Source organism: Molothrus ater, chromosome 3, assembly GCF_012460135.2.
Source record: "Molothrus ater isolate BHLD 08-10-18 breed brown headed cowbird chromosome 3, BPBGC_Mater_1.1, whole genome shotgun sequence".
NCBI classification, from domain to species: domain Eukaryota; kingdom Metazoa; phylum Chordata; class Aves; order Passeriformes; family Icteridae; genus Molothrus; species Molothrus ater.
The window spans coordinates 103,330,985-103,357,858 of record NC_050480.2 but is presented as its reverse complement, the minus strand read 5'-3'; the positions used below and the strand labels follow the sequence as shown (position 1 = coordinate 103,357,858).

General features: G+C 37.4%; 1 protein-coding gene across 1 annotated transcript in view; it reads left to right on the top strand.

Moving 5' to 3' along the window:
* Positions 1-235: 235 nt before the first annotated feature.
* MMS22L (MMS22 like, DNA repair protein) overlaps positions 236-26,874 on the top strand; it is a 90,036-nt gene continuing 63,397 nt past the window's right edge. Inside the window, 12 exon segments of the mRNA XM_036380964.1 lie at positions 236-511; positions 1,550-1,737; positions 3,805-3,930; positions 7,122-7,174; positions 9,938-10,025; positions 10,127-10,304; positions 11,440-11,506; positions 11,509-11,532; positions 13,517-13,647; positions 16,969-17,082; positions 18,153-18,332; positions 23,764-23,826. Of these exon segments, the coding sequence (XP_036236857.1) occupies positions 1,559-1,737; positions 3,805-3,930; positions 7,122-7,174; positions 9,938-10,025; positions 10,127-10,304; positions 11,440-11,506; positions 11,509-11,532; positions 13,517-13,647; positions 16,969-17,082; positions 18,153-18,332; positions 23,764-23,826 (1,203 nt within the window). The 5' untranslated portion in view covers positions 236-511; positions 1,550-1,558.

The following is a 26,874-nucleotide window of genomic DNA, read 5'->3' as shown; positions in this document are numbered from 1 at the left end:
GAGCGGGCGGGAGCCGGGGCAGGCGCCGCCGGAGGAGGCGGAGCGGGCGGAGGAAGCGCGGCCGGGGAGGAGCGGCCGGCGGCCAATGGGCGCCTTGGCGCCTGCGCATTGCGCGGCTGGCGGCGGCGCGCGGGCTGTACGGAACGGGAACGGGAACGGACGGAACGGGAACGGGAACGGGCCCGGGCGCGGAGGGGCAGCGGCGGAACCGCCCGAGTCCCTGTGCCGGCCGCCCGAGTCCCTGTGCCGGCCGCCCGAGTCCCTGTGCCGGCCGCCCGGGGCTGGCCCGGCGGGAAGCGCCTCCGCGCAGAGGGGGCGGCGCGGGGCCCAGGCGTTACGCGTGCGGGTCGTGTTCGTGGGCGCGTCCCGGCGGCCCACAGCGCTGCTCCCGCCGCTTTGCAGCTGCTGCCCGCGGATTGCAGCCGCCTGGAAGGTTCTGCTTGGAGGACAAGGAGGTTGAGGTGCTTAAAGCGCTCGTTTGTTTCCGCTGCGTCAGGGATGTGGTAGACAGGTAAGGAACTGATGGCAGCCGGGAAGAGCTGCTCTCTTATGTAACTGTTCCCCGGGGGTTTCTGTCCTGTGGGGCGATTTTGGTTCCCCGAACTGAGCAGGCTTTCCTTGGAGCTCTTGTGGCCGAGATCATTCTCATCAGCTGTCCCGACACCCCTACAGAGGGTCTGGCTGTAAACTGGAGCACAGAAGTCATTCTTTTTCTACTTTCCCAGCCGCCTGTTCCACAGGAATGGGAATGGATGTGAGAAAGTAGAACGGAAACTTTTCTTTTCCCCTTGAGCATATATTTTAGTTAAGCTTCTGTATTACCTACCTCTAGCCATTGTGTAGATTAGTTTTGTAAGAACCATATCAAGATCTACCAGCAAAGAAGTTGAAAACTTTAATTTAGCGTTCTAGTTATATTGTTTGCATATTTTATAGGCCTCTCTGACACCTGTTGCCTAATTCTGCTCTTTCAGTATATTGTATAAAGTATGAATACACTAATATTAACTGTACAGTGAACTTCTTTTGGACATGGTAATCCTTTTTTGGTTCTGTTTCTCTTTTTTTTTCAGATTCCTGGGTAGTTAGATTTTTGTTTTTAATATTATGAGCCTGTAGTACATGATGTACTTCCATAGCATGGCTACTCTGGTCATAAAATGAAGTGTTGCAGGAAGTAGCTTTGTAATGCATTCCTGCCTCATGTTATAACCTACTACTAGTCGAACCTCATCACTAATTAATTTAGAGAGCCAAACCAGAAGAAAATATTTGTTGTTTTTTTTTTAAGTCACTGATGTGTCTTCTTGAACAGGCTCTGTTCAACGAGGAAGATGTGGTTGCACAAAGGTGCAGAATTGTGTGAGAGGGCATGTGACCCTGATTGCCCTTCTTGGTGGTGTCTCTCAGCTTTTACTTCAGTGTTACGGTTGGTTGGATCTGTGTCCTCACTTGAGCTGAAGGATGATGTGGAGTTGTAACAATGAGAAATTCATTTGAAGAAATGCTAAGAGTATTTTTGTATTTAACTATTTTTTTTCTGGGCCAGGTGAAAACAATGGAGGACGACTGTGGGGCTTCCTCCACATCCTCATTTCTCACTGAAAGCTTGGAGCTGGCGATGGAAGTGGAGCATGAGAACTCAAGGCCATCTTTCTTTACTTGTGCCTTTGACAGCCAAAATGGAGGGAGAAGGTTCTCTGCAGAGTCTTATTTAGCAAGTGGGTCTCTTAAGAGGTATGGGATATTTTTGAATTACAAATATAAAAAAAGCCTTCTAAGATGTTCTTTCCACTCATGTTTGGTGCTGACAGGTTTCTAAATCAGTTTGTTCTCCAGCTCTTCTGATCCTGAAATCAACTTGGTGATACCAAAGTGGGAAGCGCTGTTGTGTTGATGTGCTCTAGATGCAGTTCTTAGCTTTCTGAACTTACTTTTAAGATACTGTAATGGACATTTACAAGCCTGTTAGGATAACTCAAAACTGGCCTGTTGGGCAGCAGCATCTGAGATCACTTGAATTTCTGAGGAGGTTTCAGTACTGCTTTTCCCAGTCATGTGCTCTAATAAATGCTGACCATTTTTCTCTCTGCCTGGCTTCCCCAAACTGCTGGAGCTTGCCCTAGTTAGTAGCTTTAAGACCATCTTTCTCAAAGCTTCACCCTTCACCCTTAAATCCATGCATTCTGGATTTAAGGTTCTGAAGTCATAGGCATAGCAAATAAGTATTTTCTGTGAGATTTTAAAATGTCACTTTGGTTTAAGTGTTATTTGCCTTATTGTCTGTCATTCAGCTTAGTTTTCTGTGCTGTTTGCTCATCTTACAGGGATTGTCTTGTTTTTCCTACAAAAGCTTAATCTTTCTGTCTGTCTGTCTTCCTGCCAGGCTTTGTATTTTGTGTTGTTACTTTATTTTCACAGTGTTTTCTCTAAAGGCTTAAGGGGGGGGTCCACTGCACCTCTCCCCCTTTCTCTGCCTTATCTATCATATTTTTTAGCTGCATCAGAGCACATTCATTCAAATTTACATCAAGCAGATGATTGAGGGATCCTGTATCTGCAGGAATATATCAGTAGTGGATTCCACATTGACGAAGAAACATTTCACCTGAAATTTTTTCTGTCATTAAAACTCACTGAGGAGCTTGTATGTAGACAGGTTTCCCAGTCACTATAGTTGTGATAACTCGGTTCTTCCACTGTGTATTTATGTTGTCTACCTGGATTGCAAAGTCCTGGAAAAGCCTCCATGTGAGGGACTCTTCTGTCATCGTTGCTTGGAACTGGAGTAGCTGGATTTAGTTGCTAGAGGCTTCAAAACAGTCCAGTATTCAGAAAGTTACCAAGTGAACTAAAGTGTTAGGGGAGATTGAGCCAATTATTCATCAGATTGTCTTTTTGCCTCTGAGAATGAAACAGTGCATAGTTCAAGCAGAATGTGAATTTGGTGTGTAATATAATGGAAACTAAATGCTTGCCAAGTATATATTTTTAATTTTTAAAATAATGATAGTTTTTACTTAGTAGAGAATTGAGCTTCATCTATGTGGGATTATTTTATGAAAGGCAGTGGGAAAATTCTAAAATAATTTACTATGCTGTCATGCAGTTTGCTGCAATTTTTTTTAATGCATGGTAATGAAACATTTTTTTATTTGTACAATTATGATGTTTTAACACAGGTGTCTGATTTTTCTCCACTTTGAGTAAAATGCTACTTCTGGTATTATTTAAATTTTCTTTAGCAAGAGCAGAGGATCATCATGGCCTAGTGTTAGCTTAAGTTATAGTGACAAGGTCCCATTTTGAGCCTCATCTGTTCATCTGCCTTCAAGTGTGCTTTTAGCAGTGTGTTCAGTATAAATATTATTAAATATATGTAAATGAATAAATGTAGGTTCTAGTGTTAGTTACTGAGTATATAGTGTGCCTTGAGACAGAACTCCAGCATACAGAGCAGTGCATTATCTTACATTGCAGCATCTTCTCCTCATAGTCTGTGTGTTCTGTCTCAGCCCCTTTGTAAGTATGAAAATACATCAAGGAAGTAGCCTGTTAATTTTTGTTTCCAAAATCTGCTGTGACCTGTGACTATATCCTGTTTTTATGCTTTTGAAGCTAGGAGTTGTTGTATTTCTATAGATCATATTGCTCTAAAAGGTACAACTGTCTTTGAGACATCTGTCATGTACTCGTTGCTGATGTATTCAGAAAGTATTGGTGGTACATAAGCCAGCTGTAGATATTGTACTCCATAGGTTTATTACTGGAAAATGTATGAATATTGTTGGCTCTATTTTGCAGGGTTTTGCTGAGACTAGATCCTTCTCCAAATGACTATGAAGAAAATACAGTGGAATTGTTTGGCTTTCAGTGGGTCACTGAAACGGCATTAGTTGAATCCTGTGGATTTCTCTTTGGATTACTTGGGTATGATAACATTGTATTTTATAATTAATCCACATCTGTAATTATACCTTCTGTAAGGGTGTAACAACCTTCAGATTTAAAACATCATAAAAGACTAGGCTGTGCAATGCATCTAAAAATGGTTAATGCTGTCTGTTTAATGCTCCAGTAAGTGATGGATAGGACACAGATGGAATTGCAGCAAGAAGTGCATTGTGTCACGGGTTCTTAATATTATGTGACTTATTATTAAGTTTCTAAGTAGTGTGATGCATATCTGAGGCATCACCAGATAAAAAAAAATTAAGTATAGTTATTACAACAGATTGTTGGGGTTAATTTAGAGGGCTCTAGCTTCAGAATTCTATGAATAGACTATATAAGATTTCCTTGAATGAGATTGTGCTACCCATGTAATTGAAGTTGTCTTTTGAAGATTTTTAGTCCTTTTTTGTGCATAAAGGAAAGTGGAGGTTAAAAATCAAATACTACAAATGCTAGTTGCAGTGCTTTCTTCAATTGTTTGGATTAGGATAGCTTCAGCAATCTCTTCAGATACAGTTACTCAGTGTTTGACTAATTCGATGTAGATGCTTAATCTGGTCAATGCAAATACACAGATCACTGATAATCCTCTTTGCTACTGATAATCCTCAGGATGTACAGCACATACAGAGAGTGGATGGGAGAGGAGCTTTTGTATGATTTCACAAATATATGTGGTGTATTCCATCATTCCTTTCTTTGCAGGGGATTCTTCCATCCCTTTAGGGTATGACCAAGGGCATGATGTGCAACATGATTAATAGGGTCTGGCTTATGGGAACATGGTGACATAGATGACTGGAAGTGTATTAAAAGCACTATTATTTAGCTTTGCTTGCTTGATGCAAGCTTTGACCTCACCGTGTTTTTAAAAAAAACCCAAAGTGATAAAGTGGGAGATAGGAGTATAATTCAGTTAAAAGTTTCAGTATTTAGTCGGATTTTTAACTGTTCATGAACATAGAATCACTGGGCAGTGACACAGGAATGTTGAATTAAATGGCTATTTTTAAAGTTTTTTTCCTGTAATGTGAATTGCTCTGTAATTGTAATAGAGATGAACATAAGTCATAATGTGGTTTTTAAGTTATTCAAACTGTACATTCTTTAAAACCTACTGACCTGGTTGGAATAATGGATTTCAGCTAACTCTTGGCCAAGTGTTTGGTTGCTAAGTTGTCTTTTGGTGTGACAAGTTCCTCTGCAAAGGGGGATGTCTCTGCAGAGACATTCAGTTCATGTGTTCAGTCATAAAATGGAACACTTTCATTTGTTTTTTTCAGCTGACAACTAAAAGTAGAAAAACTGCTTTTTCTGCTTTTTCTACTGTGGAAATTGAATATGTTAAGTACAAGTTACTGTAGTTTTTGAAGATAGGGTGGCTGTAAATAGTTATGTTTATGAAGTAAAGTTTACATCTATGTTTAAATATATGCCTACAGAAAGCTAGTCTCTTTTAACATCTGAAATTATACTTAATATTGTAATTAAAAATGATTTGCAGTTTTAAAATATTGTAATAAATAACAGTATACTGCAGAACTGCAAGTTAAAATAGTAATTGCATAGTAAAAATTTTACTTACGGGTTTTCATGTGAGAGAAGTGTGAGTCAAAGTGAATGAGACTATGTAACCATTTAAGTGGGTATATTAAGATAATATATCTTTGATTAAAAAACAGAAGTAACAGTTTATCTGTCAGAATGTGTATTTGCAAATCAAATGATTTAATGATTAACAGCCATGAGGATCAATCCTTGAGGTACAAATGCAAATTGAAACTAAAATGATTTATTTAAATAATGGTATTTTTGTTATGTTTCTTTTGCCCAGTTTGTGCTTTAATTTTATCAGCCCACTGTGTTCTGTCTTTGTCAATTCACTGGAGAGTATTTTTCTTTTTTTTTTTTTGCTGTCACTCCTTTCTCATACCTTCCTTCTCTAAACACCAGTCTCAACAGCCCTGTTTCATAAAGCCCTCCTGCTTCAGACTTCCTTCCCTTTTACACGGTTGAAATCCTTGAAAAATCCAGTCAAAAATTCAACTTTGATTTCCAAACAGACAAAAAACTCTACAACCCACCTAAATGATGGAAGGGTAGCTGACATGGCTTTATCCAAGAAAACAAGATAGAGTGAAGTGAGATAATTTTACTGTCTGTATGCACTTTAATATGCAAGTTACAACTTGTAGTTTTGTCTTTTACATGCTTCTTGTGTCTTTTAAGTGCTTCCTAGTTTTCAGGGTTTTTTTCATAAGAACATTTGATTTGTGTTAGATCCAAGTAGCCTATTTTAGAATCCTTCAGTAGTTATTGCTTTGACTGCATAAGAAATGAGGCAGAGAGCTCTCTCCTCAATTTATGCAGCATTTTCTTTCAAAAGTCTGTATGACACAGTTGTGCTTTTCATATATTCAGTTTAGTACTGCTTTATCTCTGTGGAGATTCTACTGGACAACCACTTGCAAATAACAGTTGTTACAGAATATGGCTGAGTATTTACCTATGTTACAGCTTTTTTTTTTAAATCTTCGTTTGCAGTGGCACTGGGCTTCTTTAAAAATGTTCTCTTTCCTCTCCAAAACTGAACTGAGCTTTAACTTTTCTAAAGACATCTTCTTTTACTCTGCTCTTTTTGTTGCTGTTTATGCTTTGTCCTGTAGTTAAGGAGCTGACTACCTTAACCAGGAACGGGAGAAGCTGCAGACAGGATGTACTAATGCACATTCACAAGTGGATTAATTTAGTGTGTACTGAGTATATGCCATGAGAACTAACTTTTAGGTTTAATCTGTGGTCAAATATGAAGTTGTGTTATGCTTGTGGTAAGATCGCTTGCAGGGAATGGCTTTTGGGGGTTTTTTGTCTGTATTGTTGTTTTTTGCGTTCCCCAATATTCAGACAATTGTTTAGGGGTTTTTTTTACTGTGTTTAATGAGTTATAAACATGCACAAAGTCTATTCAATGTCATCCCTTCACGCTTGGATGTGTCCATTGCTTTTCACTAAAACTGTTTTCTAAATTACATTTGCATAAGTTTTTTCAGAGCTACAAAGCAAGAAACAGCTCTTACCTTTCTCTGTTCTATTTTACGTTTACTAAAGTGGAGTTAAACAACTTTTACCTCTATAAATACCATAAATCTTTGTATTCCTTTAATTAGGCAACAGATACACAGACTGGAAAACCTAGTACAAATGAGTTCATCTGATTTTGGTAAGTTTTATGAATTTAATTTGACATTGCAATAGGCAACTGACTACCTTTCATTAAAGAAGTAAATTCTCACAGATCATGCTTGTGCTTTGACTCTTGACCAAGGGATTTTGGAGTGTGCCTCAGAACTGCTCCTTTATAAACAGCATAAAACTGCAGTTAGGGTAGAAGTATAGGCAACCAAGTGAGGTAAAATAGTAGGGAAATAGATAGAGTGGAAATGCTGGGAGTCAGTTTGAAACCAGATTTGCCTGTAAAGGTGATGGAGAGAGCAATCCTTAGTAGGGCATTTTGCATTAATTTGACTTAAGGTGTCACCCCTAGAGCAGGATTCGGCAAAACTATTAACTCTTTTAATTAAAACCAGAAAATTTCATTGATCATCCCAACAATAATTTTAGTTACAAAGGTAGTGGCTTGAATCTTTTTTCAGTGTTTCATTGGCTAATGTTTAAACGAGTTAGTTAGATTTGGTTAGTTTTGAGTTATTTACAAACTTAGTTTATCTTTGCAGCAGGATCGATAAAACAGGATCACTACAAAATGCTTTCTTTCAACTCAATACTGAGGTATGAGAAGCAGCATGTTTCTGAAGGATTATTGCAGCCTTGGGCTTATTATAAGTTGAAGGCTGAATTACTTAGCAAGTTGAGAAGTTCAGTAATTACTCAGAAATAAACTGTCTATAGTGTCTTCTTATTACAGATAATGTGCTAGTGTTCTATGAGTGAATATTTTTACACATTGCTATTGTTTTTTTTAATATTGTGATGTTCTGCCATTTAAATAATTGATGTGAATTTATCATCAAGCTTCTTTCATATGCAGTTCATCATCAAGAAACTGTTATGCAGTTTTCAACTACAGAAAGAAACTCACAGAAGAAACTCTTCTGTGGGGTTATTTTTCACTTAAATTTAAGCATCTGCTTGGTTGTGTTCTCTTCTTTGTATCCCATTCTTCCACTTGTCAATTAAGCTAGTAAAATGAAGAACTTGAATTTTGTGCTTTGCACCAGGCTTTCTTTCTGAATCAGAAGCAAGTCACTGATTCAGCTGTGACTCAGTTCCCTCTTTATAGAAGTGGGCTAGTAGTAGAAGGGTGTCATGAGGATTGAAGTATTTTAAATGGTCAGAGGGTAATGTTATTATTGATGTCTCTTAAAAAAATGTGCTGTCACCACTGTTGAAACGCCATTTAAGAGTTTTGGCTCAGTAAATCTATGTTGTACTGTGTATTTATATAGATATCAATATTTTACTTTAAATTTCATTTCCTATCAGTCTTGATTGCCTTTGGAGACTTTGTACTGAGAACTGTGTAATGAAGAAGGCATGTGAAAATACTGTAATATAAAATTCCGTTTAAACAGTTCTTCTGAGAATTTAGGATACAGTATTTGTTATTTGTACAAATCAGCAGTAATATCTATAAATAATTACTTTAAGAGGATCAATTCACTCTGTTCCAAACTTTTGGTTCATTACCATGGCAGATACTATGGCTTCTGGTGTGGTGCAGGTAGGCTGTACACTGGAATATTCTGGTGCTTATACCAGAATGGTTTGCTTTTGCTCACTGAGTGTTGTTGCTCAAAAGATGTTGAGGTAGAATTGTATGCACAAAGCTTTATTTTTGGCATCTGTAACAAGTGTCATATATGAACTTCCAGAACTTCCAGGTAATTGGAGGAGGTGGGGGAAAACAAAAGGGAGAGTGAGAGCAAGATCAAAAAAATGGGAAGACTCCCCAGTGGTCAGCTGGGGAGAGGAGCAAGAAGAACTGTCCTTCCCTGGCTCTGCAGTCCAGTGTAGTAGGTGACCAAGAGTTTTTGCCATGCATCTCCTCTAGGGTGATGCACTTTCATTTGGTCCTGCTCAAGGCCCTCATTTGATGCTTGCATTGAAGATGCTCTGAATAATCAGCATATGTTGTAATCATGTTGCAGGCTGACTGCTTGTTAAGCTTTTGTGTGTATATATATTGTTGGGCAGCAGTTATTTTGTTTATTATGCACTAATACAAGCTAAAAGCTACAAGGCAAGGTAAAGGAATAAATAAGGAATGATTCTAACACAGTGGCAATAACTTCCAGTGAATCTCTGCTCTAATGGGGATGTTTGAGCTTGTAGGTGCAAGGTGAGGATGGTAACACCATGAGAACAATAGCTTCAGAGAACAAAGGAAAGGAGACATACAGCCAGAACTGAAGCAGTTGAAAGTGAACTGCAAGTGAAAGGCAGGATTGTGAATGGATGGCTCTTAGCATTATACAACTGAAGGTTCTGTGCAACAGTGATGCTTCCAAGGAAAAGTTACAAAGCATATTTACAAATAAGTTCACCTTATTGAACTTATTTGTACCTTATTATTGAACCTTATCACAGTTTAAGTCTGTCCAGGGAAGAGGGTACTGACAAATTCTTTTACCCATGTCTTTACTGAAGGTGTCTTGGAAGCAGTCAGGAAGCAGGGTAGTAGGGCTGAATGATTTCTTCTGGCACTGAGAGTACTTACCCTCACCTTTCCTGAGTGTCTTCTTTTCTGTTTGTATCTGGATATATGCCTGAGATGATAAGACAAAGAATGGATCTCTGGCAAAATGACATTTAGAAGTGGGTATTTACCATCAGTCACCTCCCAGCTTGCCCTCAGAGGATGTCTTTCTAGTGGTCTGGTCTAATTACTGTGGAGAATGCAAATGTTAAACAAGTCATGGTGTGCTTGACATCTGCTTTAAGCTTCTGGTCTCTTTTACTTCAGGTCAAGCTGCACACTTGCACTCTGAAGCAGAGAGCATCAGGCATCAATGTCTTAAATTTTTGCATTATGTGAAAGTTTTCATCTTCAGGTGAGATTTACGCACATTTTATTAAATGGGGTACTGAGCTTTGTGTAGCTGCTACTTAACTGTTTTCTGATGGTGTGTATTGTATTTTTCTGTACATTCAGGTATCTGGAACCCCCTAAGGTGGAAAATGATAGAGTGCTGCATCCTTATGAAGAACTAGAAGCTCAGTTACCATCAGTGTTGGTGGAAGAGCTTCATGCTTTGACTGTGCATGTTGGTCACCTTTGTGAACTTCCTAGTAATGTCCTGGCAGCATTTACTATTCAAAATCAGGCAAAGGTTGTTGTCTTTTTATAATTTTATTTTTTTATGTGGCATTATGTATTCAACTTGAAAAATTTTGGCTTAATATAAGTTAATCTTTTTGGTTTGCTTTTATTTTTTTCTTTTTTAAATGCCATCCTGTACTTGGTAAACACAACTAATTAGATCTGGATTTTCTGTTGTTGTTTTATTTACCTATTTTCATTCTGTAACTTTAGAATTCTTCCTATATTATACAAATGATAGTACCAATTACAGGTAGATAAGTAGGCTTGAATTAGCATAGCTTGTTTAAAAAATTCCTTGGTGTTTGTCTGTAGTAATGTTTAAAATTTCTGAGCATCCCAGTAGGAGGGGCATTTCTTTAAAAATACATTCTGAAATCTGACACAGAATGGGAAAAGATTTTTTATAAAAGAAAAGTGTAGATGTGGAAGGAGGCAGAGCAGCATTAAATACAACTGAAGTATACACCATTAGGATTTGTGCATACACATAGCTAATGCTTTCAAATCTTTTATAAAGACAGAAAAGGAATTTCAGGCTTATGTTGTACAAACTAGTATCTGGAGAGGAATGATCTGCTGAGAAGCAGCATTTTGGACATTTATTTAGCATGTCAGTAGTGGTTGAGCTGATTAAAAACAGTAATTTCAAGTAAACTTCAGGGAAGAGAGTACTAAAATGTTGGAGTTATTTTAAAGTTCACTTTAGCAACTTTTGTGCTACATAATGCTTCTCTGTAAAAAAAAAGGTTAACTAAGGATGTTGTAATTTGTCAAGCTTGAATCAAAGCTTCATGAACGGCCTCTTACAGATAGAATTGTAATGAAACTTTTTGTTTGGTTTTTTTTTTCCTTGAACTGAATGACATTTTCATGTTACATTGTATTTGATCATAAATATTCATAATGTTCATTGCAGTCCATCTTAGAATATCAAGTCCAACCATTACTCCAGCGTATCCACATTCTCTACTAAGCCATGTCCCCAAATGCCACATCCACATGTTTTTGAACCCTTCCAGGAATAGTGATTCCACCACTAAACCTGGGCAGCTTGTTCCAAAGCCTGACCACCCTGTCTTAGCACAGTATCCAGAATTCACTAAAGAAATGTTACATATTAGTAAATATATTTCTAATCACAGGTCTTTCCTCCATCATGGCACTTACTACATCTCCATTTGGATATTAACTGGCTAGTATTGGAAGTTCTCATGTACTAGGTGAAAAACTGAAGAGTAAGTATGCAGGCCTTTTTCTTGAACTTACTCTTTTGCATATGACTTACCTAATTTTCCCATCTTGATTTGTCCAGTATAAAAACTACTACTAAAATTTAAAAACTACTTTTGGTAGTTTTTAAGCATAGCTGTCTGTGTTTAATGGGGTAAACTCAGATATGGTAAAGGTAGGTTCTTTGTGAATCATTGTGCAGCTCAAATTAAATAAAATTGTATTAGGAATTTGCTCTGTCAAAACAAAGATCACAGAGTTCATACTCAACTGATGCAGCATACTAAAATATTTAATAACAATGCACTTCCTGACATCACAAATAAAAATGCATTTAGAGATATCCAGAATGCATAACAATGAATGGCAATTTGATGACAACAATGTAGGAAAAGTGTCCAGGCATGGACCAGGACAAGGATTCTTGGAGGAGAGAATTTGTATTGCTAAGCATGTGTGACACTAAGAAAATATTGGGCAAAAGAAGAAGCCTCAATCTGGGGAGCTTATAAAAGTACAGAAGGAAAAGGGCAAGGCAATATCTTTTTAAAAAAATTTATAAGGCTTTAAAAGGGCAAAAAGTAAGTTGATAAGAGTAAGCTGTTCATAGAAGTTAGATTAAAAAGGTCATAGAATACAATTGAAGAACTCAATTTCAGAGGAGTTCAGTTTGCTGAAGAGTTGTTAAAATAGAGAAGAGAACTTTATTTGTTTTGTGAGGCTTATATCTGTTTTCCATGTCCATTCTACCAAAATAAATCACAAAAGTGTGTTTTCTTTCACAATTGGTATGTCACTGCAACCATACCTTCCCTCACACCACCTGATTATAAGTTGTGAATATAAATTCCATATAGGAATTGCAACAGTTGAAGTAATGTTGAGGTATAGAAAGAACACACTATATGCTTACCCCTGTAACTGGTGTTGAATGTGAACTCTTGGATTAGCTTTTGCCTGCTCCAAGTGCTGTCACAACACAGCCTTGCTCCCATTAACACATTTTCTCTGTTTCTACATTACTGTATAGTGTGTAGGTTGGCTTTTTGTTCCATAATTCTAAGTTTCTCTTATGATCCATTGTGGGATAGTGTGTTTGCCTTTTTTAGAACATTTTGGAGAAAGGATAGTGAAACTGTTGGAGGCAATTTATTTTCCAGAATTCAATATTTATTTCTAGATAATGTTCTGAGTTATAATGCAGTCATCTTTGTAAGAGAAAGCTCGTGATTTTTAACAACAAAATTTACTAGTCAAGACAGTCATATCTCTACATACATCATCTTGCATTCTTATGTGCTTAGAATTTCCTAGGTTTTTATCTCATTCTGTAAAGTGTTCTGAGTGGAAACTTCACACTGCTGAGACCAGTGGCAGGATAGTGGATTCAGGGCTTCACCTTATATTTCCAGGAATAACATAGAGGCTCGCTCTACGTATTGTCTGCTCCGCTGATGTCAAGGGAGATGTACTGTTGAAAAGCTTGTGGGATAAGATCTTACAGCCTCTTAACTTCACCATTTTATCTGTTAATGCCTACAAATGCTCAAGTTGGAGCATGATCATGCCAGCTTTCTACATCAACACATCCAAAGGAAAGTGTTAGACCTCTCCAGAATTGTTTGTCATCAACTTGCATATCTGCAAAACATGTCATGATTCCAGAACATGCGCACTGCCATGTGACAAAGAGGAACTTGCAGATAAATAAATCTTTATTCCTCTGCAAAATCTGTGCCAATAAAAGGCTGTAAAGTGCCAAGCTTTTTTACTGTCAACCTGAATAATACCAGATTTCAATGCAATGATGGAGATTGGCTTGAATTTAGGATGAGCTTTCTCACATGAATTTATAAATTAAAATTACATGCAGGTCAACAAGCCCATTCTAAAATATATATATATATCTTAGAAGTGAAATCCTGTCTGTTTTATATTGCTAGAACCAAACCTGGAACTAAACAATTCTGCTTTTCTTTTGTATTTTAGGACAAGTTGTATATGCTAACCATTTCATTAATCTAACTGGAGAGAATCTAACCAATATCAGTTTATTTGAAAAACACTCTGGAAATCTCATATCTGATTTAATAAGGTTGGCCATCAACAAATATACAAAGGTAACTCTTTTTCCTTATACAGGCCATGGGCAGTTAGATGCTTTTACTGGGAACCATATGAATTGGGTATCTCACCAGTGCATGGATGGCTTCTTAGTGCTTAGTTGTAAATGTTACGTATGGGTTTGTATTTCCATGTTTTAAAGAGTGTTATTTGTTAGGAGCTCAAATTGTGTTATAATTATTCATGACCATCTGGCAGTTGAATGAGACAGTAATATTGAAATGCACTGTGTACAGAGCAGAAGTGAGTGCCACATTTTCTAAGTTCAGTGTTCCAGGTTTAATGCCAAACATGGCACAGTCTAAAAGGTTTAGATAAATGCAAAAAAAAAGTCTTTTCAAACTCTCTGAACAGGAACAAAAAGAGGATAACTCCAATCCTGGCAGTAAGCTAACTGGACACTTAGAGAATGTCATATTACAGTTTATTGTTGCAGTGTGCCTATTTCCACCACCTCATCTTTCTGTTAGAGCACTTCTGCATTTGTCATGGGAAAGCTTTTCTGTGTCTTCTCTTTTCCTTTTTCTTTCCTTCTATAGCTGCAGTATTTTTCTCACTTGTTTTGAGCACTCCAGAGCTAGAAGGTCATAATAGCTCCATATAGCAGCCAGTAAAAGAGCTGTGTAATCTTTGTGTCATTGTGAAACCTCTTTAGATGGACGTGTATGATCCATGAATGCAGGACTGAGCTCTGAGAAGACATAGCAGTGACCACTGTATAAGTTATGTTTTCCTAGAACAAAAGCATAAGAAATAAAGTCCCTCTTCTTCATGTTACTTTTGAGGATGGGGGAAATGGCTGTACTAGCCTTTGATAACTGTTCTTTTAAAATACCTTCCTGTAGAAAACTGTTACCCTTTAAAATCAGTTTTGATCTATTAAATTCAGATAATACTGCCACCTTCTCCCCTGACAAAAGGCAAATAGATAAGAGTAATATTTTATAACAGAAAATTCAAATAGTATCTATCTGTTGAACACAGTGCTTGATGGTAGGCTTGAAAATTTCAGATGATAAAATGACAGATTCTACATTCTTTCAAAGAGCCACGTTACAAAGAGAGAAGATGGTTTTGCTGCTGCTTTTTCTTAAGCTTTCTCTAGGCTTGGGTCACACTGCTTGAATTAGTTCTATTTGAGATTAATTTCTGAAGTGAAGCTTGCACTTGAGCTGATGCCTCCTATAGTATGCAACCTTTCTCTCATCCCATAATGGAAATAGCATCCCTCAAAATTGTTCAAAATGCAACTAATACTCCTAGTAGGTGGTACCATCAGCTCATCACTAAAACAAAAACATGTCCTTGGGCTTTTGGCTGAGAACGTTCATGAGTGCAGCTCTTAACATTTGTGGATATCTTTGGAAAGAGGGACATAAACTCTAGTGTTCCAGACTCAGATTGCTTTCTTAGGCAGCTCTGATATCAAGGTGCTTGACTTGGATCATGTACTGACTCCAGTGTGGTCTGAGACATGTTTGGCAGAGAAATATCCAGCTGTGGATATCTTTCTTCTGTCTTCAGCAGTCACACCTCTGGCACCAGGGCTGTATTGTCCCAACAGCACCACAATTTTGGGTTCTAAACATTCTTACCAAGACACTGAAACAAGGATGTTGTGAGAGGAAATGTGGAGTATCTCTGAAGAAAGCAGTTTCATGGCTATCCTTAGTCTAAGCAATGGTGTCTTGCTTTGATACTAGTACCCAGACTCTGTCCTGAATGGATATGCACATTTTCATATTTCATATGTTCATATTTAAAATTCATATTTATAATTGAAATTATTTAAACCTGTATGAAACTGTAGTTGTAAAAATATTCTAAAGGTGGATAATAAATAAGAAGTTTGCATCCTAATAGAATATTATACAGATTTGAAATTACTGGTGATATACTTGTTGTTCCAACTGAGAAAAGTGTAGGTTTTTAGTCATTCACTCCCACTTCTATAATGTCTCACACAGCCACTGCTGTCACTGGCATTGCATATTTTGATTTAATTTTTAATTTACACTGTTAGGTTTCCAAATTCAGAAATTATTTTAAGTGCCAGTGTGATTTGATAATAGCTGTGCGTGTATGGATCAGAAAAAACATGAGGATATAACAATTCAGTCTCCACCTCATCAGATGTGGATGGCTAGGAGTTAGTTGGCTAAACTAGTCACCTGAGGTACTTTTTATTGTCATGGAAGGATAACAACTGTTCTGCAGTGAGATTCATTAATCTCTCCAGGTACCTATTCCCCTCTGTTTGCTTTAGAGACGTGTAGGTTGATTATTCAATCTAGGACTACTCATTGTTTAGGGATAAAATGAGTATAAGCTGCTTTGTTTTCCCTCTTTTCTTTCTACATTTCTGCCATTGTGTCCTTGCTTGAAGGTAAAAAGTGCTGAACTGAGCTATTTAAGCAAAGCTTTTCTCACAATTTTTGCCACTTCTGAATACTGTTCAGTGGGTTCATGTGTCTAAGGACAGAGTAAGTGAAGTTTTATCTATAGTATGATTATTTCAAATACAGGTCTGGTAGATCTTAAAATCATTAAAGCATACAGAGTTTCTTTATGTATTTAGCACTTCTTTTTGCTGTTGTGTTTTGTTTCATAATTGAGAGAATGTAGAATTGAAAGATGAATCACAAGAAGACTATTTTGCATTTGGAATGCATCAGTCTGAGTGAATTTTGTTAAATATGGAATAGTAATCAAGTAATGTACATGACTTGAAATATGCTGTTTTCTGCATATTAAAAGAATGCCTTGCAGTAAATTTACCGAAAAGCAGATTTTGTGAAATGTTGTGGGAACATTAACATCCTCATCATGCCAACAACAACATATTCTACTAGCATTATGCCTAGTCATTAAGGATTTTTCAGTTAAAAATAACAATAATAGCTGGTAAATAATTTGAAATCTTTTTCTTCTCAAGAACATCAAGAAAATGTAATCAATCATTTTCTTTTCCCTACTCTCAGACAATGAATTAGAATTTATTGTAACTGCTTTTCATTTAGGACGTGGAATACCATTTTTATGGGATTATTTAATGTCTGAGAGTAGATCAGAAGAAACTAGGAAATGGCACAAACTATAATTTATGTAGAATTAGGAAAGAGTCTATGTTGTATGAGAGAGATATTTGGGATGTTAGTGAAATAATGTGCCTTTTAATGTGTTACTATAACTGTATTATTTACCTGAAAAAGCACCCCTCAAACCAAACAGCCAAGACAAGAAGAAATATTGATATATAAAACACCATTTCAAAAATTAACACTCTGTGAATAATTTTATTCTATATTCTCTTTCAGGTGCGACCTTCTGAGGCTCTTACCAGTAGCCATTATTCCTGTACCTGCATTAAAGAGCTATGGATTCTACTTATTCAGTTGCTGGACCACAGGAATAAAGGGTCTAATACAGAGGTAAAGGAAGAATGCTGTTAACACGTGCAGTCACCAGATGTTCCCATATGGCCATGAATGCACAGATCTGAGGGTAGAACTGAACTCATATTTGCTCCAGGAGAACTGCATGCCAGCTGTGATACCTTGGGTCACTGTCTTGAATGTGCATGAAATCCTGACTCTAGGTTTGCAGTGTGCTGTTGGGTTATGACCTAGGGCATTGATGAGGAGCACTCCTAGTGCTAAAGAAAGCAAAGCAAAGGAATATACTGTGAAAGTTCTATTCTTTTTATGGAAGAGCAAAATACAAAAAGTCATGTTACTTATTTTTAAAAAGTTTATTTGCAGTTTCTGTGATATGTCATGCAGTGACTCATTTCAAGGCATTAGAAAAAACATGGGTACAGTCAGAACAATGATCCAGCTAGCTTGTGTTTCTGTCTTTGTTACCAGGACCTAGATAAGGTGGGTGAAATACACATGCAAAGAAGTCCCAGAGAGCTTCCTTAAAAGAAGGAAAGATAGGCACAGGCTGTAAGAAGTAGTAATATTGTGATATAGGCAAGGGTCTGAGTCAATGCGAATTAATCAGTTTGTCAGTCCTGGAACAGACTGTGACAAAACAGGGAACTGGAATCTCTGTTTGCTGTCTTTCAGACTGATTCTCTACCACCTACTGTATTCCTCCTAGTTAGGATAGTCTGGCATTAGAAGTTTTTCAGAATTGTGTTATAACAATTCTCCATTAAAGAACTCTAATCTTTCTCTTGTGAGTGTTGGGGCACCATCCTATCTGCATGTCATCAGTCCATCAGCTTGTAGTTTTGCCTGTGAAGTATTGCACTGGTGTCCCAAGCTTGTCCTTTCACAATGCTTTCTACTGACATTTGAGAGAGGACTTTCTAAGGTAGCCTTGAGTTTTCTGTGGTAATACTCAGAACTGCTTTTTGTTATTTTCTTTAAATGACTGTCATCTTGCTTTTTCTCTGTAAAAGCAAATTAATCAATAGGACAGTGTTGTAGAGAAAATTGTTAACATAGGTTTTGTTATTGAAGACAGTTCAAATTACCTTTTGCATTTTCTACAGTGTTTCTGGAGCTTGGTGAACACAACCCTAAAGAATATCTTTGAACAGCCAAGTACTTCTGAAAGTGTGTCTGGGTTTGACACAGTTCAATGTAAAGACCCACTGAGTTTTAGCTGGTGGATGTTGAGTCATCTGGCACCGCTCTACCAGTTTGACCGTAATGGGAATCTAGATGAAAAGGTGGGTATGGCCTTTTTCTAAATATCTAAGAGTTACTATAATTGATTTTGATCTCTTTGGTTATTTTTGTTGACAGAAAGCAATTCATTTTGTAATGCAGGAATTTTCATACTCCTTAAAAAAGTTGGTTTTAGGTTGGAAGTGTTAAGATGTACTTTGTACAAGTCAGTAAATGTTCCAGGAGTCCCAGACATATTCATGTTACATACCAAATATTCAGTAGAGAACTGTGTGAAGGAAACTTGAAATGTCCCAACTAGTCAGTAGCACATATACTTAATGATGTAGCATATGTTTTAAGATTGTCTGCCTGTAGCATAAATGCTTCACTGGATTTGTTGTTTTAGGAATTGAGCACATGAGTTTGTGGTTTATGAAGTATAAACCTTAAATGCTGACTGTGTAATTATTAATGCCACTTATTTTTCTAAAGTGATAGCTCTGCTCTGGATAAATTTAAATCTCTCTAATTGCATTACCTTTGCATCACAGCCACAACATCATAAGATATATATATATATATATATTTGTCTATCCAGCTTCATTTTTATGTTGGTATGCTACCAATAGACACTGTCTAATGACTTGAATTCAAGTTTTGGTTTAGGAAGCTTGCACATGCTGAGGCAATTCATCCATTTTGAGATGTATAAAAGTGGACAATTTTTCTTACTTGTGTATAGAGGAAGCTTGTTAGAAGCCAGTGAGGTGGATGAGGACCCAGAAACTGGGGGGTTTGGGGTGGTTTTGGTGTAGTGTGTTTTGCTTGGGTTTTTTTCCCCAGCAGTGTTTTCTGCACTAGGGGGACTCTGGTCATGCCATCCTCTGTCATTTCTCCTTCTGTTCTTTTATGCTGTTACTGTTATTCTTTTTTTCTGTTTGTTTTGGGGTTTTTTTTTGTTGTGGTTTTTCTTTTATTTTTGGGAGGGGGGTGTTGGAGGTCTCTTTGTTTGATTTTCGAATTTTTTAGTATGGTGGCTTTTTTAACCTTTTGGCTGCATTGCCCATATTTCCTAATTTTCCAAGCATAAACTGTGTGGCATCTTCCACAAACTAGGCTTAATTGCCCTTTATTACGAGTTGTCTTTAACTATTTGTAATTTAACAATGCATATTTAAACTGCAAAGGCTTCTTTACGTTAAAATGGGTTCTTACGTACCTTCTTTATGTTAAAATTGGTACTGTGATTTCCATTCCTGATTTAGGATGAGAGTTTAAAACCTGGAAATGTGTTTGTGAACTGCAAATCTGTAAGGAGGGAAGAATGATCATGCAGGTTGAGCAATTTTGATAACTTAAAATCCCTTTCTTTGTCTTTAAATGCAGTAAGTCTGTAAATAGAAAATGAAAAAGTGTTGAAATTTTGAGAATGCTTACAATACTAAGTAAAATTAGACTTTCAAAAAAATTTAGAATTACTTGGATTTTCTAATTTGCAAATTTATTTTAAAAAATTTAAATGTAGCAAAGGTGTGTTAATTCAGTTCTTGAATACTTCACTGAAAAACTCATGACCGTGTCTGTTTGCTGGGATGTGGCATGCTTATGCTTCTTCTGTTTGCCAGTTTACAAACCCTTTAGGAGGCCATGGAAGGCTGCTTGTTATCATGTGGCAAAGTGAAGCAACTTCTTGCACATTTATACAGTGTAAAGTTGCAGACCAGGACTGATTGTTACACTGAAGGTTGTCCCAAGCCTCCCTTGGTTTTGCATGTTACTGCCTGGTGGGGGAGAGGGACACAGTCCAGAGCGGATTATAGAGGGACCTTGCAAGATAGCATTACTACACTTCTGCTTCTTAGTGGAATTTAGAAAGTGAGAAAAGGTTATTCCCAGGTGAAATGCAGAAATCTGTGTGAAGCACACATATATACTGGGTTTCTTATATTTAATTCCCTAATCCAAATACAGTGATACTGATTACTTTTATCACTGGGGCTTTTTTCCTGTATCTCACTCTGATAGATACTCTGTATTTAGCCTCATGAGAGATTGATTTTTTTCTTTGCTCCAGGCACTGTATTATTTACACAAGCCAAAAAAATGTAGAATGGGAAAAAGGATTCCTGTTGTTCTTATTTTAAAATAGGAATCTGAGACACAGTGACAGGAAGTGACTTGCCCAAGATTAAATAATACTTTTCCTTTAGACCCCACCTGGGAGAAGAGAATTTCCAAGTCTTGATTTGTAAATCATGAGACCATCCTGTGCCTGCTTCTCTTGACGTTTCCAGTAGTCTTTATGTTCAAACTGTTAGCTCTGCTTTGCATTTCTGAGTTACTGTGAGTTTGTCCAGGGATCCCTGTTCTCATACAAAAAAAATCTTACCAGTAACATCAGGGCCTTTTCACCCACCACAGTAATATAATCTGTCATAGACAGGTTGATGGTAACCATCCCTTCAGGTCCTGTTCCCTCCTTGAATTGCAACCTCAAAATATTTTTTGAACATCATAAGGTAAAACAGTCTGTGATATGAATTTGTGAAGTCAGTACAAGTACATGAGGACTCTGTTGTCCTGTTTTGTTGATTAAACATATGATGCAATGGCTTTATGACACATGCCTTCTTTTAATTAACTCTGATCAGAGGTGGGAGTGTGATGTGTCATAGTGATGGTTATTCATGTGCTCTGTAGCAAAAATTGCCTCTAAGCCTATGTCATCTGTGGAAGATTTTCAATTTTTTAATGTGGTCTGCATGGCTGTAAGGTTGTTATGAAAGCTTTTAAAATTCCAAATAGGTTTCAGACTTGCTTCTTTTTATTTTTTTCCCCCTTTAGCTCATAAAACACGATTTCAAATATGCAATGATTAATATATCTTGAATATATATTTCGCATACATGAAACCACATTTTTAAACTAGAAACTTTTGGACAGGTTTCTTAGAGACTGTTCTGAGGGATGTACAGTATGTGTCTCTTTCCATATTCCCCTGTCCAGGTCCCACTTCACTCTTCTGAAGAGTAGGATTTGTATATTTAAAACTCCGATGGGACCTGATGAGAAAATTTGCCACTTCTGAACATTGCAGGGGTCAATTTTAATATCCTGTAGGCTAAGGTAATATAGGCAGAGTTACTTGGGGCTAAGAATTCTTGCCTTTGAATAGAATAATCTGAAATGACTGTGGCAAGATATGCAAACATGGACTTCCAGCTAAGAAGCCTAATATGGCTTTTCCAGGTACTCAGCTGTTAGTCCTTGCAAAAGTTTCTTCCTGCAAACTCAGCTCAAGTTTTTGGTTTTAGCAGCACTTCTATGCACTGTGAGGTCTCTGGGTTCTGTTGATTTCTAGGACTCTCTTGGGGTGGAGGGAGGATGTTTTAAGACATGTGGTTTGGAGTCAAAGATATAGGTTCTGTGTATGTTTTGACAGGGACAGATTGTAAACAATGGTAAACAGGTGCTGTGCCATATTGCCAGTGCAGTAGGGAATACTGTTTGGATATAAATCTATTGGGATTTGAATGAAGCAAGTCTGTTAAAATATAGATAGAATTGTAACTAAAAAGAGTGCAGCAGGTGGTTAGTGTCCTTCTTTCCTGAGTTTGGACTGAACTTGGGTGCACTCTTGTAATCAATCCCAGCTGGTGTCAGGAGTTTGCCTAGATTATTCCAAGATCTTGTAAGGTGATCTGCATACTGCAGACAAGCTGGAACTTTGGCAGTAAACACCTGTTGTATAAAACATGTGTCCTTGGTCTATGGAACTGCTAAAAACATGTTCTAAGCAGGCTGATTCAAACATTCAGTCCTCTCATAGACATTTAGCATAACTCTAATAGCTACTTATTGCTGCCAAAACTGGTCTTTTAGCAGTTCCTTAGCTTTCCTTGAAATCTGCAGTAGGATGTTGCCTGTGTGTAGGTATTTACATAACATCAGGCTCTAAAACACAGTCAAAAATCGAATGTACATAATGGCCAGATTTGTCCAGAAATGCTGATTGTTCCTAACCCTGGGTTTACCTGTTACTGAAGTGCTGCCTTTACTCCTTGACTGTCTGTTGATGCAATGTCCTCCTGACACGATGCTAGCTCTGGTTTCATGATACAGAGCCTTTGGCATCAGTAACAGCTTAAATCCTGTTCCCCACCCTAGGCATGATATGCCCTCTGCTGTTCTGGCACAATTTTTGCTCTCCATTTCCTGTGACCTAAGTCAGGCCCTATTCCCTTTTTCATTCTTTCTTACTCTCCTAAAGCTCTGTGTTGATTCACTGTTCTGGCTTGTAGTGCCACAAACAGAAGTACCAGAACAACTGAGCAGTGGCGTGCTATAACTGTGAGGGCAGAAAGAGGAGCTCAGAGTGAGGAAGAAGCAGTGGGAATTTCTTAACTGATACAGGTCAAGTTCCTGAATCATGAAATCTCAGCTTTAGTGTAACTTTCTGTAGATCTGTCCTTTCATTTATATTTGTTCCATAAACAGTCTATGGGCTGTGACTTGCTATCATTGTCTGTCTGTCTGTTCAGTATTCTCTTTTTCTTGTGGTGTAAATGTAAAGTCACCAAGTAGTCAAATATTGTTGGATGAGTATTAGTGCATTTTTTAAAAGAATTAATTTTTTAAATTATTTTGGTACTTTCTGGAGTTCTGTGTGAATCTGTCACCAAGCCACACCATTAATCAGTTTAATCAGTAGCAGAGGATGATGGAGAGCAATGGTGTTGCTGCTGGAAAGTAGTTATATTTACCAAAGCATAAAATGCTCTTTATTGTAAATTCTAAGCTGATGTTTAAAGGACAGCTATCTGCAGAATAATGTACAAGGCTAAACAGCTGTGGTAGTGGAGGGAACAAGTAAGGCAGGACAATGATGGAAGTACTATGTTCACACATCTACTTATCTACAGAGGCTATATATGTGGCTGTATGTAAGAGATGATTGTTGAATCTCCTAGAAATGTAAGTATATTGGCCTTGTTGCTTTCTTTTTTTTCTCTTGAGAAAATGGCCTTAGCTGCAAAGCCTTTTACCCTTTTCTTTCCTGCTTTGCATAAATAGATGGAAAGGAAAAAAGCAAAAAACTGTGAGATTATACCTTTTCTTCCTTCTTACTCCTTATAGCTTCCTTTTTACAGAACATTAAAGAAAGAAACTAAGGCATACTGCTTGGGCTAATAACAAATGCCTGATTCTTTTGCATCTCCATTAAAAGTGAAGGTTGGGATTGCAAATGAGTCACCTAAAGTGGTTCAAGTTGCATACTTCTTACTTTTATTAGCTTTCTGAGGGCTAATTTTTAGGACAGATATCAATTACGTTCATAGAACAGAAAAGCTCTTTTTGGTGATGACTACTGTATTCTGTCATAAAATTAAATATATCTGGAAATAGTTCGTCTACTTACATTTGTGTTAATTACATAGTGCTTCCTGTAAGGGATACAAATGCTATTTCATGTTGATAATTATTTTTCAGAAACAGAAGGAATCCAATTGGAAATTTGTGGAGGAGCTGCTTAAAAAATCCACTGATGCTCAAGTAAGTGCATAAAAGAAAGAATAATGAACAAGGAAAGTGTCAGGGATGCTTTCAGGAAAAGACAGTGCATGAAACAAAGTCCAACTAACAAGTGTATTTTTGGAGTTGTAGTGTTTTTATCACTGGTGAATGAACAACCTTGACATAGCTAAACTATGACAGTGTACAGTTCCCTCCTTGTTAGCAGTTCCACTTGCTTTAAAGTGCTTGTGCTTGATGCTAAATTGTCAGATAAAGAAAAAAGATAATTATCCTGGAAGGGTAGTATATGGCTTCTTAGACAAGATGTATTCAGAATAAGAACTGGATGCTTAGAAAATGTAAATCAGATACTGAATGTAAGTATATCAAGTTGAGGAGACATGATGAAGGAGATAGTCAGTTGCATTGAAAATTCAGCTATATCCTCATCACAGCAGGAAGGTGACTTGCCTTGCTGAGCAATTTGTCTTACAGGCTTGAATCAAACTCTTACTGATAAGGTTCTAGTTTCTGAGCACTCATTTCATACCTTATCATTTTTCTTTCTGCAGAACTGTTAATGCAATGCTTCATGGCCCAGAGGTCAGAATTGACCTCCTTTTAATATGCTTTTAAATATGCTGTTCATCAAGTTTTTAAAATAAGTTACATTGTAGCTCTGTAAATTTGTTCTGAAGTTGCATGGCACAAATTGCAAATGTTGTATCGGCAATGCCTGTAAAAATAATTCCTTTATTTCTGTATGTTTAAGACAAGAATAAACATGTTTATTTTTTCATTTGGCATATGAAATTAAGAAAAATCCTGCAAAGTTCTGTTTTGGAAAGCAGAAAGGGAATCAGTTCTTCCAGTTTTTTGGATTATAAAACTGTCTTGCTCACGGAGTAGCAACAACTGTAGTTAAAGCTGGAATATGGAACAATACGTCTTACAACTATTTGACAAGAAAATATTTGTGGCTTTTAGGAGAGTTGAAATGATAGCATGAATTTTCAGATTTCTAAACATAAACTCTAATGTTTGGCTATGTAGTTGTACTTTATCAGCTTAAAAGATTAAGTCTTTTTGAATGATTTTACAGTATATGACTGAAAATACAAATTGTGCATATACATTAAAACCCCAAGTGATGACATTACTTATTGGATGCACTTACCATTCTGTGAGAGAAATTGGGGAGATTTAGATAAGATGCATAAAAACTGAGTGGCTTATTAGCCACCTTCCTCTTTGCATCTTCTGTGTGGCAGCAACCTGAGACACACATTTGTAGTTAATGTCCTTTTCTTCAAAATAATCCCCTTTTCTTGTGAGTGTTTATTATTTTGAATAAAGATTACTTTGAAACAGAACATATATAAAATATGTGGGGTTTAATGCTTTTGTTAAAAAAGTATTGAACTGTAGATAGTTTAGAAAGGCAGCTAAGTGGCCAAGTTCAGAAGACTTGCATATTGAGTCAGTCATGACACAGTAATATGAAGCAAATATGTGTTTTAATTTCCAAAGGCAACCACTGTTGGAATTAAAACAAATCCTCATTTGCTAAAGACGTGGTTGTAACTATTACCAACCATCTAAGGAGCCATCTAGTTTATTTCCCTTTTTTATTTGTTCATTATTTTTTCTTGCATTATGGAGTTAGCTGCCCGAGGGAAGTGCTCCTGGGGGAGCATTAATTCCTATATGTGCATGCACGAGTGAATGGAGTACTTTATTAAAACACACATCCTGCTCCCTAACCCTGCACAGCAGCCTTCCTGACAGTGCCTAGGAAGGAAAATTCTTTTGCCAGTAGACATGTCCATCTCCTCTGTTGATCTGTCAGCTTCAAGTGGCCCCTCCTACCTTTTATCTTATCCTTTTGCATCTCTTAAGTATTTTTGAGTCCAAAAAATGTAGTAATGAGAAGCACAATGAGATATCAAGAAGTCAGTAGTGAAACGGAGCATTGAAAAGGGGGAAAAAGCAAAACTGATAATAGTATTCTTTGAATGAACAGCAGGACAGAATTGATGATACTGCCTATTAACACTTGGCATGACTTTATTAGTTAATCCTATCTGAGCCATCCTTTTCAGCATATAGCCTGTTATCTACTAAAGATGCACAGCAATAGCTGTGCAAAATAAATTAAAAGAAATAATAGTGCTGAATTGCCCGTTTGCTAGAGAGGGCAGGAGTTGGTAGTTAAAAAACTTCATTTTTAGGTATATGGCAACTTAAAAACTAACCATATTTAGTACTATGTTCATCAGCCTCATAATCTTGTGCTTGTTGCTCCCTAATTTCCCTATAGCTTGTAGACTGTGCATGCTCATAAGAACGGCAATTTACACTGAATGGGGGGGGAAATTAAGAAGAAATAAAGTATGTGTAGTTTTGTGTATTCAAAAGCATCTGAAAAAGGTGCAGAACATACATTTGTAAGGTAAATTGATAATCTCCTAACAATGACTGTTAAAGTCTCTTCATGTGAGCTTCAAATTCTATGCTGTGAAAATATGGTTCAGTAGGTGTTGTTGCAGCCACTGAGGGTACCAGAGCATCGTGAGCCAGCAGAAGCTGGAGTTAGCTTTAACATCCTTAGGACAGCTGAGTATTGGGGTACAAAAATGCCTAACCAGTGTTTAATCTGCAGCATTTTGGTAGTTTCAATAATACTGTTGTGTTTAGTGGTCCACATGCAGGCAGTAGAGAGCCTAAGGCATGGTAATCCAGGATACGCTGCATTTTGGGTGTGATGAGGACCTCCAGAAGATGGTGCTGCCTGTCCAGGTGAAGGTGGTTGAGGAGTGCCCCTATAATGCCCTGTTCCTGACAGGAGCTCCTTTAAGATTCAGTCAGCCTGCTGCTGAGCAAGGAAAAGATGTGAAGGTGCTGTTCATCCTACGGGATCAGTAGTGATGGGACCCAAAAGCACCCTGTGAGAAGATAGGAGCAGTCATGGATACCTGGGCAAATGCAGTGGGCTTCTGCCTTGGATATATCCTTTCAGCCTCAACAGTTGACCAACAGCTGAGTTCTTCAGCCACAAATTGCTCTCTTAAAATTCCAGGTAGATAA